Consider the following 18,649-nt stretch of genomic DNA (forward strand, 5'->3'; position numbering starts at 1 on the left):
ACTTCCTCTCCCTTGCAGCTCCCACACACCCTCAAAATCTGCTGAAGAGGATTGGGGGACCCTTTCAAGCAGATTTTGGGGTTGCGGAGATGAGAGGAGTGGCAAGTCCCACTGCATGAGCAGAACAATACTGGTGCACCGTTGGATACAATCCTCTAACAATCATGGAACAATAGATTGTACAACCTTAGACTATTAGAAAGCAAATACTTTTTTCTGCTCTACTATGTAATGAAGTTTGAGAGTGTCGAAGAAGCTGAGAGCAATGCCGTCAAGAGAGTGTCGAAGAAGCTGAGAGCAATGCCATCAAGAATCTAGACCAAGAGGCTAGACTCCTAGCAGGGGCACCCAAGGCAGAATGGTTAAAGCTGAGACACCAGACTAAGATGCATCCAAACTCAGAAGAAGGCAATGGTAAACCACCTCTGAATACCTCTTACCACAAAAACCCTATGAACAGAGTATCCAAAATGCAACATGAGATAGTGCTGGAAGATGAGACCCCCAGGTCAGAAGGCACTCACCGAGCTACTGGGGAAGAACAAAGGACAAGGACAAGTAGCACTGTGACTAATGTCGCAGCTGGGTCGAAGTTGAAAGGAAGCCCAGAGGCTGATGCACACAGATGCGAAAGGAAAGTCTGGAGTTTTACGACGCACACAATAGGAACATGGAATGTGAGAAGCATGAACCAGGGAAAGTTAGAAATTGTCAAGCAAGAAATGGAACATATCAACATTACAATACTTGGCATGAGTGAATTAAAATGGATGGGAATGGGACATTTTCAATCAGGCATCTAAAAAATATTTTATGCAGGAAATGAGAAATTAAGAAGAAATGGGGTTTCTTTAATAGTGAGAAGTGATGTAGCAAAAGCAATTAGGAGCTACAATGCAAGGTCTGAGCGAGTGATATCAATCAGATTAAACAGGAAACCTATTAACATAACTATCATTCAAGTCTATGCTCCAACGGCAAATGCAGAAGAAGAGGAATTGGAGACATTTTACGCAGAAGTACAGGAAGAAATTGATCACACACCAAAACAACATGTGCTGATAATCATGGGGGACTGGAATGCAAAAGTAGGGAACACAGAAGAACCAGGAATTGTGGGAAAACAGGGCTTAGGGGATAGAAATGAAGCGGGAGAAAGATTTACGGAATTCTGTGAAGCCAATAATTTGTTTCTTGCAAAAGCATTTTTTGAGCAACCGAAAAGATGACTATACACGTGGACATCACCAAATGATCAATACAGGAATCAAATTGATTATATAATTGGAAACAGAAGATGGAGAAGTTCCATACTTTCTGCAAAAACAAGACCAGGAGCAGACTGCAGTACAGATCATGAACTGATCATATCGAAAATCAGAGTAAAGCTAAAGAAGAACAACAAAGCAATCATAATGCCAAAACACAATTTAAATAACATACCAGAAGAATATAGAGATCAAATAAGGAACAGATTTGAGGCTTTAAACTTAGCTGATAGAGAACCAGAAGAACTATGGAGTGAAGTCAGAGACATTATCAGGGAAGAATGCAAAAAGACAATAATACCTCTAGTTAAAAAGAGAGAAAGACCTCAATGGATGACTGAAGAAACTCTTAAAATGGTTGAAGAGAGGAGGAAAGCAAAAAGAGAGAGAAACAGGGTTAGAACCCTAAATGCAACAATTCAGCGACCAGTACATAGGCACAAAGAGAACTATTACAATAGTTATTGTAAAGAAATAGAAGAGGACAACAAAATGGGTAGAACAAGAGCCCTATTCCAAAAGATTAGAGAAATTAAAGAGAAATTTAAAGCAAGAGTAGGGATGTTGAATAATTAACAGGGAAACACACTGACTGACCGAGATGAAATAAGAGATGGAAGCAATACACCGAAGTACTCTATAGAAGAGATGCAAGGATGACAGACTCATTCAAGGAGGAACTGTATGATGAAGAGTCAGAAATTTTAGAATGTGAGGTGAAAGCTGCTCTTAAAATACTTGGAAGAAACAAATCACTAGCAACAGATGGCATACCAACAGAGTTGCTAAAAGCTACTAAGACTGAATCTGTCCAAATTTTGACAAAAATTTGTCAAGAAATATGGAAAACTAAACAATGGCCCACAGACTGGAAGCGTTCAATATACATCCCAAAGGGGATCCCAGGGAATGCAGTAATTATTGAACTATTGACTTAACATCCCATGCAAGTACGTAATGCTCAAGATTCTACAACAAAGGCTCTTACCATATATGGAGCGAGAAATGCCAGACGTCCAAGCTGGATTTAGAAAGGGAAGAGGCACCAGAGATCATATCGCAAACATACACTGGATAATGGAATGGACCAAGGAATTTCAGAAGGAAATCACCCTGTGCTTTACAGATGACAGCAAAGCCTTTGACCGTGTAGATCATGAAACACTATGGAATGCTTTAAAAGAAATGGGGGTGCCACAGCATCTGATTGTTGTGATGTGCAACCTATGCTCTGGACAAGAGGCTACTGAAAGGCTGGAATATGGAGAGACAGATTGGTTCCCAATCGGAAAGAGTGTGAGACAGGGGTGTATTTTATCACCCTATTCATTTAATCTATATGCAGAACATTTCATATGAAAAGTGGAATTGGACCAAGTTGGAGGTGTTGTCTGTTGAGGTTTCCAGCCTCTTTAGTTTTTATTTACCCAAGTATTGTAATTTATAGACTCTCTCAAGGAGGTGTGAAAACTGGAGGGAGAAATATAAATAATTTAAGATATGCAGATGATACCATACTACTAGGAGAAACCAGTAATGATTTGAAATGAATGCTGATGAAAGTTAAAGAGGAAAGCACAAAAGCAGGACTACAGCTGAACGTCAAAAAGACTAAAGTAATGACAACAGAAGATTTATGTAACTTTAAAGCTGACAACAAGGATATTGAGCTTGTCAAGGATTATCAATACCTTGGCACAGTCTTAACCAAAATGGAGACAATATCCAAGAAATCAGAAAAAGGCTAGGACTGGGGAGGAGGGCAGCTATGAGAACTAGAAAAGGTCTTCAAATGCAAAGATGTATCACTGAACACTAAAGTCAGGATCATTCAGACCATGGTATTCCCGATCTCTATGTATGGATGTGAAAGTGGAACAGTGAAAAAGCGGATGAGAGAAAAATCAACTAATTTGAAATGTGGTTTTGGAGGAGAGCTTTGTGCATACCATGGACTGTGAAAAAGACAAATAATTTGGTGTTAGAACAAATTAAACCAGAAGTGTCACTAGAAGCTAAAATGATGAAACTGAGGTTATCATACTTTGGACACATAATGAGAAGAAATGATTCACTAGAAAAGACACTAATGCTGGGAAAAACAGAATAGAAAAATAGGAAGGCCAAACAAGAGATGGACTGATTCCATAAAGGAAGCCACAGACCTGAACTTACAAGGTCTGAACAGGGTGGTTCACGACAGATGCTGTTGGAGATCACTGATTCATAGGGTCATCATAAGTCGTAATTGAATGCACATAACAACAACTATGTAATGAAGGATGTAATGTTCTCTTACTTCAAGTAGTTTTCAACCTGGGACAAGATGCGCTCCATCTCAGCATCCTTCTTCTCATACAACTCCTTCCCCACCCAAGGTAAGGATGACAGAAAAGCATACACATACCAGTCACACCGCACCTGTTGGAAATAAAAGTGAGGTTAATGTTCAAGGTCATACAAGAAAGAAGAGGAAGGTGCTTAGTACACTGTACTTTGATACAATACTTCAAGCATAAATTCTCAAAAAACACATAAAGCAAAACAGGCTAAGTTTGCTTATTTTCACAAATTGTTGTTCAAATATATGTCAGATAGGATGTACCCAGACTTCTATACAAAGCAGACTATTTCTCTAAGTTATTTATGTGTCATATTGATTACAAAAACATTCAGCAATGTTAAAGTGGACAATGGTGAAAAAGTTTGAGAACCACTGCTCTAAATCATCTGGGGCCTGCCAAATGCCCAATCTTGCCAGCAGTTAGCATCAATCATTCCACAGATCTAGATGTTTTTTATCATACAGCCACGAGCATGGGTTTTTCACATTTCACAATGTTAATTTGAAAATACCCACCATGCCATTCTGATGCTTCCCATACACTCATTTCAAAACAAAACCTTACAAAACTTATAGTCCTGAACTCAGAAATGCTTGCTTAACTACACAAAACAGTCAGAGAGAATCGAGAGTTCAAAGTGCAAAAAAGAGAGAGAGAGAGAGAGAAAAAACCCTTTTGGACTTTTTTCTGTCAGAGTTCTCATAATTTGTTGAAATTAATTAAAAATCAGCCATGTTCACAGAGTACCTGTAATCCTCTTACTGACCTTGTCCCATACTCTGGCCTTCATCTTCTGCAGTTTAAAAAGTTAAAAAATGCTAGGCTGATTTTTAATTAATTTAAGAAATTTTGGCTTGAACTCAATGATAATGTCGGGCATGCTCAGTAAGAACCAACTGGCAGTGTTCTAAAAGTCAGACTCACAGCTGCTGGGCTTGCCTAATCAGGTGGCCACACCCACACCAGACTTTGATTTCACTTGAGACAGTCATGGCTTCCCCCAAATAATCCTGGGAAGTGTAGTTTGTGAAGGAGGCTGAGAGGAGACTCCTATTCCCCTGACAGAGCTCCAGTGGCCAAAGTGGTTTAACAGTCAGCCGCTCCGTTTGAAGCTCTGTGAGTGGAACAGGGCATCTCCTAGCAACTCTCAGCTCCCTTCACAACTACACTTCCCAGGATTCTTTGGGAGAAGCCAGAACTGTCTGAAGTGAAATAAAGGGCTGGTGTGGATGTGGCCAGGGACAGCTTTGATTTAAATTTGGGTGGGAGGCTACATGTGCCTGCTGTAGAATAAAAAGGGTGGGGGAAACCCTGAAAAACAATGATACTGTTCACAATGTTTTCCTTTTGAAAGGGAAAGGGGTTTCCCCTTTGCCCAGTGCCCACCCACCCAATCTCCTCCCCTCCCCCACTCCCCCCTCAGGTCAGTTTCACCTATCCTAAACATGACTGCATGTGGGCTGTGTGTGCATGCCTGCCATCACCCAAAGACACCAGGGACTACCTTACGGGACTGATGCCCCTGCCGCCATTCACATGACACAAGAGGTAAGTGGGGTATATTACCCCATGCTGCCTGTCTGTCTGTGTGTGCGTGTGTGTTGGGCTACAGCACTACAGGCCCAGAGCAGGCTGGTGCCCAAGGCCCCAGTCATGCCTGGAGCTGGAGCTGGCCCTGATGGGAAGGTATCAGAAGGATGCTATGAAAGACTGTGCAGGTGTAAGACAGAATAAGCAAACTGACTGCAGGGTTTTTTAAACAATAACACATACAAAATGGCAATTCCTACTAATTCCTGCTTTGCCCAGTTCTGTACTTTCACCATAGCACAGTTAGGACAAACAATTACACCCATCCTTGAGAGTTCACAGAATTTCTCAAGAGACTTTGCAACTGAAGTCAGTCACATATCATAATGCTGGATAGATGCTAGCAAGTGTGCACAAGACCATCCAGCCTAGAGGTAAGCAACTGGTGCCCTCAAGCCAAATCCAGCACCCTGGTATCATTTGGTTCCCTTAACTGCCATCTCTAGAGGCAAAGATACATATTGATGAGCAGATTTTCTGGCAATGGCAATAGTAGGCCATTTTGCTAACAGGACATGGGTTCTGGGCCCAGCACCCTCCATAAACACAACAGCTTCTTGTGTCCAAGCCTCCTAAATGATACAGCAGGTAAATTTCTATGTCTGACATGATAGACGAGCTCACATTTCAGAGTCTGTCTTATTAAAGAAACTTCAAATCCCACACTGTAAAGAATCCTCATAGAAAATTTCTCATTATGTTGGGTAGGTATCTTAAGAGCAAAGTCCTCTTCGAAGCAAAAATATGTCTTTGCTTACCTGTGGTACATCTTCCTCCTGAGTCACACCAACAAAATTCTCAAACATGGCTACCATTGAAGGTGCAGCTATTACGTGACAATTCACAAGATCGGACAGAAAACGGACCTGGGGAAGAAGGAATATTTCCAGGGTTTAATGGGAAAAAAATCTTGCTGACATTACTTGTAATGAGATTGAGATCTGGTTTAGGATCATGTGTTCCCTTCCTCACACCAAGAATAAATAGCAGCAGGCTCTCTCAAAAGCTCAGTCCTACCTTCTACCATTAGTGCTGGAACAGGAGATCCAATCTTAACATGGCTGAATACCTTTGATCTTAACATCCCCAGCAAGGATGGTCAATAGGCAAGGATGATAGGAGTTGTAGGTCAGCAACATCTGGAGAGCCAAAGGTTCCCCACACCTGCCTTAGATGGTACAAAGACAGCAGCAACACAGAAAACAAAAAGGTACTGCTCTTGACGTGCAAATAATTAAAAAGTGAATGCAAAAAAATCCTACTTGCTGGATTCTAAGTCTTTGTTTGCCATCAATAAAATTAGGATGTGGTCTACATGAGCACTAAAATCACAAAACATGCCATACCACAACACCGTAGGGGTTCTCTTGTAAAGCTACAAGGCCAAGCTGAGTTTGGATAGGTGCATAAAGGAATCATATGAAATTCAGTTTTCCACAATAACACCCTACAAGATGCAATGTAGCCCTGAAGATTCAGTGGAAAGGTAGGTAAACTTAATAAAGGAGTGGAAGCAACTTACTAAAAACACAGCTTCATAATACATGTTGACTTTCAAGCACTCTTTGAGCTGACGTATCATGGCTTCTACAAACTCTCCGCCAAAATTGTAGTTCCTTGCATTCAGCAAGCCAACTAGAGTGGTGTAAACTGTCAGCTTTTCTGGTAACAAACGCGCACTGATTTTTTCCATTTAAAAGAAGAGAGAAATATTAGATGTTAATTCACATCACAAACATTGTGTTAGCATCGTTCTACACGGCAAATTCAAGCTGTTGGATGGGATACAGATATATATATACAGATATACAGTTGAGTCTGACACTGTCTCTACGTTTTCCATTTTTAATTTCTTTTTTAATTTTTATCTTTTCAAAAATTTTATCTTGTGGTTTTTACTATTGTTTCCCCATATATGTACTCATATACATACATGTAGGTTTCTCGGTTTGTTTGTATACATATGATTATGGTATTTTATGTATTTTAAATAATTGTATTTTATGTATTTTAACCTACTGTTTAGTCTTGTGTTTTTATTCTGTATAATTTTATTATGTATGTGTGTGATTTTATTGTAAGCCGCCCTGAGTGGGGTAGAAGGGCAGGATAGAAATATTTTAAATAAATAAATAAATAAATTTTGAACTTAAGCACGTACATCTTAGTGCAAAATGTAAAGTGAGAAAAAGCCCTCTCTGTACTCAACTATTACTTTTGAAATTCGCATTGGAAAACTAGAATAAACTTTATATAATTAGGAAACAGCCTCTACTGTGTTTTTTCCTCTCTTAGTTTAGCTCCACAGTAAAGCAGCAGTGCATCTCCTTGCATAACAGGCACCAGCTGAAAGAAGAAACAAGAGTCAGACATGAGGAAAAGTTGTGATCCTTTCCTGGAGCTCCCAGAAATATTTCCCAGCAATCTGGGATGATAAAACATGTCTCAGTTCATTGTTGCAGTGAACAGATCAACCATGGGATTTGCACTGTAGTGTATGTGGCTAAATGATTAACAACAGCACAAAATGTAATAGCGTGAACAAAGTACAAGCAAGCTATGGCTCCTCACCACCAGAGCTGTGGAGTCGGAGTCATAAGCAATTTTGGATGGAGTCAGAGTCGGTAGAAATATACTAACCCCGACTTCAAAATAAATTTTGATTAACAATTTTTTTAAATATAAATTCACAATGTCAAAGAAGTCTCCCATGAAGTCAGCTGTAGTTGAGCATTTCACCATAACTCAAGATGGAAAACATTTTGTGTGTCAGTGTATGACACAGGACTCAGATGCAAATGCTGTGATGCCAAGATCAGCACATATTCAGGCAGCAATAAAAATGCTCCTACGAGAGCTTCCAATTTAAAAAGACATTTACAGCGCTTTCCAGGGCTGTGGAGTCGGAGTCGTGGAGTCAGAAGCAATTCTGGGTGGAGTCGGAGTCAGACAGTAGAAAAATAGAGGAGTCGAAGGTTTGGCGTACCAACTCCACAGCCCTGCTCACCACTGCCTGGTGCAAATAAACCATCTCGAAGTATTTATCAAGGGTGTACATGTCAGAATTTTAATTAAAACCTGAGGTCCTTTTTCACATTTCTGACCACTAATCCTAAGCACATTTACTCAGAAAGACTTGTCAATGACAGCAACTCATAAACTTGCTGCCTAAAGTGAACAGAGTATTCATTTTACTCAGTTTGTTCATTTCCTCCCTTAAGTTTTCTCCCAGTTTGAATGTCTAAGAGAGAAAAGCCCTTAAAGAACACTCACAAACATCTAATGTAACCTTATGAAAAGTTGTGGAAGTTTAAAAGCATTTAGTGTAGGTAATACATTATCACCTGGATTCACAAATCTTTTGCATACATACGCTGTACAAAGGAGTCTTAGTATCTTGCTTTTGTAGTTTGGTAGATCTGCCTCCAAGACCCGAGCCAGGTCTTCCAAGTTGCTCTCCAAAGAAAAAGTATTCTGAAAAGATTAAAAAAAATAGCAATTCATAATCCCATCATGGGACGCCACCAAGATGTTCCTCAGTAAAAACTCCCTTCGATGTGCTGGCTTGTTAATTTAGGGAATTGTTACCATTTTTGTGTTTAAAATGTGCTGCTCCTAGTGCATCAAAGAGAGTAACACAAGCAGAAATACCATGGTTAGGAGACTGGGACTTCTGTACTTCTCCCTTGCCCATTAATTCTGCTGCCACTTCTTCCCCTGTAAATCTTTACTACCATGAAATATTCCCTTGCCATCAACTTTAGCCATGGTTAGTGGTAACTGGGGTTCCCATTTCACCATGATTTGCTAATACCTAATCTCACAGCTTGACATCATCGCATCTCATAGTCTTATCATGACCTAACTACAGTTCAGTCTGCACTGGACCTAAGAAGAAAAATAAAAACAAGCTGTCTTCTAGACACTGGGTCTGAATGTGGAACTACTGAATGCTTGCTCCTGCATTTTATTTATCTCCTTCTTTAGCTATTGGCAATCATGGGAACACACTGAAACATTTTGTTGGAGGTCTTACTTGCAATGAATATATGGAATGCTGGGATTCAACCCTCTATAAAAATACTGGTCATGAATCTTCTAACTGCTGCTAAAATTGTGCTAACTAGCTATTGGAAAACCCCTCCTGCAACTAAGGAATAGACTCTTAAGGCCCTGATAATAATTAGAATGGATAAACTGATGGACAGCATATGAAAAACAAGAAATTAGCTTATTTTTTTCAGCTTCAAAGAAGTTGAGCCTTTTAATTTTATATTAGAGCCTACACTGCAACTTTGTCCCGCTGAACACTACTCTGTGTAAAGGTATTTGCTCTGCAATATATAATTTTAAAAAAGCTTTTAAAAAAACACCCACACCCAAAAAGAGAGCTGCAAGACCCTCATACCTTTTCTCCCACTTTGTATATTAAGGATTCCAACCGATCTTCAACCTCAGATGTTTTCCTCTTCTTGTGTGGCTGCCCTCCTGTTTCAATGAGACAAAGCAGAAAAGAACTCAGCCCACAATATCTTCCAGACTTCAAGATAAGGCCCAAAGGAGGATTTGGATGCTGCCTAAGACACATCAATAAACCGCTTATAACACTTTACCCTTGTTTATTTCTGCAATTCATCCCAGCATAATGCTGCTCTTTATTATCTTAGCTGCCTTTCATCAGAAAGTCTCAGGGCAGGTTACAACATATAAAAACACAACACAATTAGAACAGCTATAAACAACTAGCACCCCACCCAAACCTCCAAAACAGTAATCCCACACAACAGATTACAGGAAGGACACCAAAATAATTCTTCAATGGCCAGGGTAAAGAAGAGTATCTTGAGCAATTGCTGCTCTGGGCTCCTTTCGGAAGGGCAGGCTGTAAAAAGATAGCACCAGATGTACTTTCGTGGAGAGGACGTTCCACATTCTTGGCAGCACCATCAAGAAGGCCCTCTCACAAGTCACCATCCTCCAACGTTGCATTGAAACAGTGAATTCTAGGATTCAGTTAGAAGAAGTGGTGTTTTTTATTTGTAGTATTGTTAGTTTCTGAAGCAGTTTCATGCTATTACCCATTTTCATTCTAATGATTTGGAATTTTGTTTGAAGGAATAAGGTGGCAAGTAACAATCTATAACTAAAAACACCATGCAAGTTGATATTCACAATTTTTTTTGGCTTGGGCCTTAAATTCCATACATGGAAAGGTTTGAGCCAATGGAGGATCCCACTGATGGGGTGGTCATTTCCCTCCCCATTCCAACCCCACACTGTTCTATCTACAGGGTCATCCAACATTCCACACAGGGCTTCAGTGGGCCCGCAGTATGGTGCTGCAAGTGGACCCATGGCCAGTGCTGAATTGGGACCCTGCCTGGCACTGCTGCCACCCCCCACTGCCCTTCACTAGGTTTTCCCATGCTACCACTGTCCTCCCCTCCCTCTGGGCCCTTGTCCCTGTAGTGGGTGGGTGACAGGCATGGTTTGCAAAGGGAGCCAACCTTTGTTGATTTGTGAAGGCCACCTGCTATCTTAGATTGCCAAAAATCAGTGCTCAATGTTGACATCAAGCAATGCATTTTGGGTAATTTAAGATGGCAGCTGGACACAGTGCATTGAAACTAAGCACTGGCTTGGCTCCCATTCCAAAGAGCTAACACCATCAGTCAGAAATACATTCCTGTGGAAGTGAGTGACTAGTGATAGCAGCATAGGGTAGTGGTAGGGGCAGTGACAATGCCAGACAGAGCCCTGATGGGGATGTTGGCAACAGGCCTTTCTGAGCCCCAGGGTAACCCACCACACCTTCTCCTCATACCAGTCTGTCTCTGAAGCAGATTTTCAGAGGGTGCAAAGTGTTGCAGGGGGAAGGTGGTAATTGGAAAACGTCAGCTTCTCCCTCCTCTTTTGTTGTCTGGACTCTCCCATGAGTAGAACTTGACTCACAGATGCTCCCGCCGGCAGAAAGAAACTCCAAATCCAAACCATTATTTATAAAGCACCTAATATTTTTAAGACGATGTACTAAAAATTAAAGACATAATATACTCTGCCCACAGGCTTTTAACTTAATAGACACAATACAAAAAAGAAAGGCAGAGAAGATCCAGTAAATCAAGTAAATCCAGAGATCCTTCATAAAGCAAATGTTTAATGACTGTGTGGAGGTGTTCAGGGATAGGAGGAGCCAAAATGGCAGTTAGTTCCAGTTAAGATGATGGGAGTGGGCCATGAAGCCTCTAACACCACCAGGTAGAAAGTGAGACAAAAAAAAAACTACAGAGAATACAGGAGGACATTTTAAAGATCCCACTGTATGTGAAAAATACTTGGAGGAAAGGAGAGTAATCAATTTCCAAAGGTCGAGAAGCAAAACAAGGCATGTAAAATTGAAATGGATGAGGCAGTCATTTTGCACTGCCAATCAGAAAAGAAATACTTTTAGACCATGCCTCTTTGCTCTTACAAAGTAGAACTGAAACAAATTATACTGAAGTTGCACAGGTGGCAAAGAACTAACTTACAGTGCAATCCTAACTATGTCTACTCAGAAGTAAGTCCTAATGAATTCAATGGGACTTACTGCTAGGTGACTTTAGGATTGTAGCCTAGGTCTAAGAGGCTTGTAATATATAATCTAATGTGCGATATAAAACAACAGTAACAAACTGTTCCATGAACATAGCTTATCTTTTTAACAATAGGGAGGAAAAGTTGTCAAATGGGATAGGATATAATATTCTTATTTTGCTTACAAATTATGAATCTAAAGGAGGAAATACTAAGTATCACAAGAACTACCCTACATTTGAACAAAGTCTCTGGAGCAGTGTAGACACAATTAGCCTCTAGAAATACTTTCAGCAGTGTCCTAACCACCATGGAACCCCTGCATATAGCAAAGGACTGTGGAGCATTTTCTAGGGAAGTTTCAGCTTGTGCTGAGCAAGGCCTGTTCCACGCAACCCCACCTCCATGCAAAAGCTGCCAGCAGCTTTGCATTTACAGGGGAAAATCAGTAACAGCAATGTCTGGTAACGTGTCTGCCCTAACTAATCTTCTTGTCAAAGAAATGCAGATCAGCTATGTCCACAGAACAGTTTGAAAACAACTGTTCCAGACTTGGGTTCACAGAAAATGGGTAAGGCTTTAGAGAAAAACCTTTATTTGCTACATGTAAAAAACATGGAAGGTGGGGTATGGAAACAACCAGAGTGGTGCAAGGTGACAGGCTGTTGTGTTTCACCTGTGTATTAAAGTTCCCTGGAACACCACTTTACCCCATGCAGAGAACAACAAAGCTGCTCTGGTGACACAGGAACTGGTCAGGGTGGGAAAGAAAAAGAAAGCTTGACACCAGCTCATGGGATAACCAGTGTGGTACAGTGGTTAGAGTGTCAGACTGGGACCTGGGAGACCAGGTTTCAAATTCTCACTTGGCCACGAAACTCACTAGGTGACCTTGGGCTGGTCACTATCTCTCAACCTAACCTACCTCACAGGGTTGTTGTGAGGATAAAATCAGAAAAAGGAGAACTATGTTTGTATGCCGCCTTGAGCTCCTTGGAGGAAAGGTGGGATACAAATGTAATAAAATAAACCTTAACTGAACCTTTATATTTTTAAATACTCTAACTTTCACACAGAACCGGCATTCAAATACACTTACTTCATAGTAGTTAAATCAAACCTGGAACCAGGAATACATCTCCCTGCTTCTAGAGGAGCAATTTCAGATTCCAGAAAAGAGCTATGAAGATGAGAGCACACATCTGCTTCTAGAGGAGCAATTTCAGATTCCAGAAAAGAGCTATGAAGATGAGAGCACACATCTACAGTAAAGGTTAAAGGAACTAAATGTGTTTTGCGGTCAAGAACAAAGGCTTAGGAGAAAGTACATTTTGAATATTTTTTTAAATAAGTGGGATGGCAAGTGATAATCTTAGATAGAGATGTGAAGGCTTGGGAAAAAAACAGAAGCATTAAGGGGGGAAAACTGTTCTCTCTCCCCCCCACCCTTTTCTCTCCACCTTCACATGCCTAAAACTAGAGGTGGAAAATCTCTGGCATGTTAGCCTGTGGGCCAAATAGGGGGCTGGCACAGGTCCCAATTTGGCCTGCAATGCCATCTTCCCCAAACCACGCGACAACAGATGTGGGGCATATAGAGACACAATAATGGGGCACATGAAATGTTAGGTGTTGGGCAGGCAGCGACATGGTTGGATTGGCTGTGTGATCAAGTCTCCTATGGGGAACTGTGTCATGAAGCTGATCCCTGTAGAAAGCAGATTGAAGTCACTGGCCATCAGCTTCAAGACTTCAAGTCTGCTTATCAGCACAGGGCTGTTTGCAAATCCTGTGTGGTGCTTTGATGTCCTGACAATCACCACCTGCTGTCACTGTGATGTCAGGAGACTGACCTGTCAAATTTGGCCTGTGAGAGGTAGGGGAGATAAGGATCTGGCTGCCTGTCTTAGACCACTCCTATCTTAGACCAAAAAATTCAAACAAATGAGGGGTTTAAGTAACAAGTAAATGATCCTTGGACAAATCCAGCTCCTGATGGGTTGCCATTTGGCCTCCTAATAGCGGGAGTAGTGGGGGGGAAGAGTGATATTTGCATAATGAACAACAGCATGTCATTTTGGAGAGCTGGGGATTGGTACCTGGCTTCCTCCCAACTCCCTACTCATTGTGACCCATTGGAATTACCATTTTAATCCCCTGGTCAGCAGATAAATATTAGGAAATGCTCTTTATCGTTTGACTAAAGAATGCCTGACAAGTTTATATACTAATTCCTCCACATCAAATCCTGTATCTCAAAAATTCAAATCATTCCTTGGCACCATTGCTTCTTCCTCACACAGGACAGGTCAAGGCTTATCTCAGTCTGCAGCTTTGTTACTTTACTGCTTATCAGTGGTACTTGTTGACATATATGTTTCCACCACAAAAAAGGTGAGGGAGCTGCTACTACACAATATAAAATATGGTTGTCAGAACACCCATGAAACACAAATAATATGGTTAGTTTATTCATTTGTATTTATATTTATTTATTTGTATTTATATTTATATTTGTATGTTAGCAGCTGATGAAGGCGGAAGCCAAAACATTTTGGTAATACAATAAAAACCTCTTTTTTGTTAATCACAATTACGTGTGTGTGTGTGTGTGTGTATAAAAAATACACAATTTGATTTCTCTGTACTTGATTGTCAGTAAATTGTGCCAATTGTTTACATAAAATAGTACTGTGTTTGAGCTGGCAACAGATGGTATGAAAATCTTGTTAGTAGTGATAGTAAATTCATTCATGCAAGCTATCACTGGATGCTTCAATCAATAAAGGATGAATACACACAGGTGAACAAGCACAAATAGGTCTTGGCTCAATGCTGGATCAAAAGGCTAGGAACTGTGAAGTCACAATATTCACAGAGCAGTGGCACAGTAACAATTCCACTTTGACCTATTAAACAGTGTACAGTAGGGCCTTGCTTTTCGGTGTTCCGCTAATACAGCAGTTTTCAATTAGAGTAAGGCCCCACTCATACGGCGCTTGTTCCGCTTTTACGGCGCTTTTTGGGCATCGGCCGCCATTTTATTGACGGAGTTCTGCTTTTTGGCGGGTTTCGCTTTTCGGCAGAGGTCTGGAACATAACCAGCCGTGTGAGTGGGGCCCTACTGTATCTATTTCTTTGCTGTGTGTCAGCTACTTGGCAAGTACCAAATCTGTCCACCTTTTTAGCAAAAAAAATAATCTTTCTTTGGTTCTAAACTGTAACAGCTCAACTTGTGTATTCTGAGTTTTCAAAGTGTGAAAAATTAAGGTATTTGGCAGCTATACCTGTGACATACAGAATACATACAGATTTGTGGTACCTGAATAAACATCCTTTCCAGTCAACCTACACATTTTATTATTTAGGTTTCTGCTTCTCCTTAACAAGGTGCACCAGTAACTAGAACCCATTAAAAATAATTGCATTTTAAATATCAGCAGTCTAGAAAACATGTTTAATATTAAGACTATGACTACCTCTTATCATGAGCTAGGTACAAATACCACTGGTCAAGGCCATTTCTCCTGCTATAAGTCACAGCTTAATTTCCACAGGGGTGGTGGGGCTTAAGTATGTCCAGACATACCAATGACTGGTCTAGAGGGCCTTGGGCCCCAATCCCATATGCATGAGAGTTCTTTGCAACACCTCACTCTGCACATAGTTCAGGGAGACTTACATCTATTCATACAAGCCAAAGTTAAGCCCTGGCACTGAAAACAGTTATCAGGGTGTGTGCACAGTAAATTTCAGGAAGTAGGACCATGAAAGACCTCTTCCTCCCCCACCCTTAAGGTCTTGGTCAGCCACTACTAGAATAGACCCATTCTCATCCTCCAAATTGACTGCCACCAATTTTAACACCCACAGTCATCACTGTTTCTGTATGCACCTCTCAGTAAACAGGATGAGGCAGGGAGAAGCTGGCACTTTTCAGGGGGCCAAATTTGGATATGTGGTTCCCATTGTTGAGTCCTCAGACAGTATTGAGCTAGATGGGTCAATGGTTTTACTCTTTTTAAAAAGATATACTCTTACATTTACATTCTGCCTTTCTTCTGTCACAGAACCCAAGGGCACTTACATGCCCTTTGCAGGCAGTCACCAGACACTGATCAGACCCAGACCTGTCTTGATCATGGTGGCTGCATCAGGTGCCTTCACACCATACCTTGGCACACTTCAAATGTTTCATAGAGCTATTATTACCCCCTGGTACAAATTCAAGTGACCCCCCCCCGCAAGTTTACTACTCCACCTTTATGAGGAAACTGCTCTCTCTGTTAGAATCACATTTATGTGAGACACAGCGGAGGAGGTGGTGCACAGGAAAGTCGTGCTTTGCATTTAGAAGGTCCCATGCTCAATAATCATTGGCACATTGATTTTCACATTGTAGCGGAATTTTCCAGATGGCACTAGTAAAGACATTTTCCCTCGGATCTTGGCAAAATTCTGCCCACCAGACAATACTAGGTCTGGTGGGCCAACTGACTGACACAATGTAAGGCGGCTTCCTAACTCCTCCCCCCTTTCACATTCAAGAAGGGAGGCGGCAGGGCTGCCGTTATCATCCATATACGTTTAAACAAACCACGTGTATACGTGCGTGTGGGGGAAGTCTCTTCCCAGTGGGTTACGACCAACAACCCACCCGGGGCTATAGGGTAGTTGAAGGCGGCAGCCCCACTGCTCACTGTTTTTTCTCCTCCTCCTCCTCAACCTCCTCCTCCTCCACCGACTCTGCCGTTTAAACCCCGCCGCCGCTCACCATCATTCTTGTAGCTGTGCCGCCTGCGCGACATGATTCGACTCCCCGCTTCGTGAAAGGCTTCAAGACGCAGTCTAGGCCGCAGGAACGACGGGAAAGGGGAGCGCGCAAAGGATTTGTGGAGCTAGGCGCGCGCTCGCCAGCTGGCACCGAAAGGGGCTCCCGCGGTGCTAACACAGCGAGCAGCAGCTGACGCTCGGCAGAGGCCTCCGACGCTGCAACCGCCCACTGAGAAACCAAGCGAACAACGCGCGAGCTCACTGTCCTTCCTTCCGGTCCGCTTACAGGCTTCTTCCGGTAGCCGCCAAATGTGGGCGAATGCTGATCTCTGTGGGTGGGATAGGATACAGATGGAAGCTCTTCCGGGGCAGATGAGATTAAGGGAGAATCTACAAACTGACAACTTTCTCTGGGAACGAACAATATGCCTTTCTGTTCCTATCTCATCCTGCAGCTGAAAGGCCCAAAGAGGTCTTTGCCCACCCCTTCCAACATACAGCACCGTTTTAATTGTATTTCTTTGTCAGCCTGCTTTGAAATCATGTTTCCTTTTTTTAAAACAGTCCTTACATTCACCCTGTGACCCGGGTTGCTGTTATTTCTTTTTTAAAGAAGGGAAACTTACTGGATTGTAGTGTGGATTGCGGAATCTAAGCACACCATATTCTTAATGCAGTGTCCTGTACACACTGGGAGACTGAAAATGGAAAAGGACTGCCTTCAAGTCAATTCCGACTTATGGCGACCTTTTGAATAGGGTTTTCATGGTAAGCTGTATTCAGAGATGGTCTACCATAGCCTTGAACTTAATTGGAATTCTGAGTAGACATGCATAGAATTGTTCTGTACTACAGCAAAAGTGTTACTGGGTATTTCATGGGACACATTGGACTTGTCAAAATAAATTATTTTGGTAGTTCTTGTCGGAGATACCTGTCTTTGCCTCTTGTTTTAAATAATTAAAAAAGGACACATTTCTGACCCAAAAAAATCACATTCTAGCATGGTCGACTCATTAACACTTACTATGGGACAAAAAGTTTCAAGGAGAAAAGGCTGTTTTGGAGCCACACCTGTCATCTTCTCTTGTGGTGGGTGGCATGGCCGCTGCTGAGTTAGGTCATCAGAAAAGGGTGCAGCATGATTCTTTTAAGTGCAGAGTGCACAAAGAGGCTCTGCTCTCTCTGGTTCCCTACTGTTGCGCGCCTCCCCAATCTCTGAGCAGTGAGATTTCCAGGGTCCTTGCGCTCCTCCAGGGTTTGGTTTCTTTTGGGAATGAAGGTCAGTGGAGACTGCAGTGTCTTTATGAAATATGGTTTGTTTATTTACACACATTCCAACCTGAGCTTAAGATGGAGGGGTTCAAGGCATCAGCAGTCCAATATCCAGCTTTCCCATCAATGTTACAGGAGGCACCCCAAACGCCATGGTGCAGAGAGCCAGTCTCTCTGCCTGCCTGCAATTACCAGCCTTTCTCTAGACACACCCAAACTACAAGCCTCTGCTGGGCTCCAGGAAGGGGGGGATGCTCTCCAGAAGAGTTTCAATGACAAAAGGGTCTTCCTGGCCCATTCACCGTTGCTGGGCAACTGATAGGCCCATTATCTTACCTGGACACTCTATTTGTTTAACAAAGGAAATTCATCTGGCCAGCAAAGCCAGCCCCAAGGCATAGGATTCCAAATCAGAGGCTGGGAAGGGGACCCACAGGAATCATCCATCCCAACCCCCATGCTCATAACACTACAATATATGGCGCCTCTCACTATCTGTATCAGTCTGATGATTGTACGGATCTGCGTTATGTTTAACTTTTTTCATACCAAATGTTCACAATCTAAAGACAACTGAAATCACAATTGGGTAATACTGTTATCAGAACTAAACTCAATGTCACAAAACGGTGAGCAAGCTTTACAGTTCGCTAGAACTCTTCATCAGGCTAGATGTTACCCAAAGCAGGTAGTGAGGAAAAATGAAACAAAATAGTTACAAGAGTTGGTTCAGACACAGTTCACTGCTACCGCATAGAGGACCTTCTGCTGGAGATGTGCATATATGGTTTGTGGTGGCACAAAGATTACAGTGTGTGCTGG

At 41.8% G+C, this 18,649-nt stretch overlaps 1 protein-coding gene across 2 annotated transcripts in view; it reads right to left on the minus strand.

The window, feature by feature from the left end:
• Positions 1-16,869, minus strand: part of NCBP1 (nuclear cap binding protein subunit 1) — a 43,439-nt gene extending 26,570 nt beyond the window's left edge. The window contains exons 1-6 of one of the 2 annotated variants that reach the window (XM_061634168.1): positions 16,554-16,869; positions 9,612-9,691; positions 8,577-8,677; positions 6,726-6,882; positions 5,962-6,069; positions 3,568-3,689 (exon numbers count right to left, since the gene is read on the minus strand). In XM_061634168.1, coding sequence (XP_061490152.1) covers positions 3,568-3,689; positions 5,962-6,069; positions 6,726-6,882; positions 8,577-8,677; positions 9,612-9,691; positions 16,554-16,587 — 602 coding nt within the window. In that variant the 5' untranslated portion in view covers positions 16,588-16,869. Of the gene's footprint in view, positions 1-3,567; positions 3,690-5,961; positions 6,070-6,725; positions 6,883-8,547; positions 8,678-9,611; positions 9,692-16,553 lie in introns of those variants that run through there. The other variant, XM_061634176.1, reaches the window with a different exon arrangement.
• Between the last annotated feature and the right edge of the window lie 1,780 nt (positions 16,870-18,649).

This window comes from Rhineura floridana, chromosome 1 (assembly GCF_030035675.1).
Source record: "Rhineura floridana isolate rRhiFlo1 chromosome 1, rRhiFlo1.hap2, whole genome shotgun sequence".
NCBI classification, from domain to species: Eukaryota; Metazoa; Chordata; class Lepidosauria; order Squamata; family Rhineuridae; genus Rhineura; species Rhineura floridana.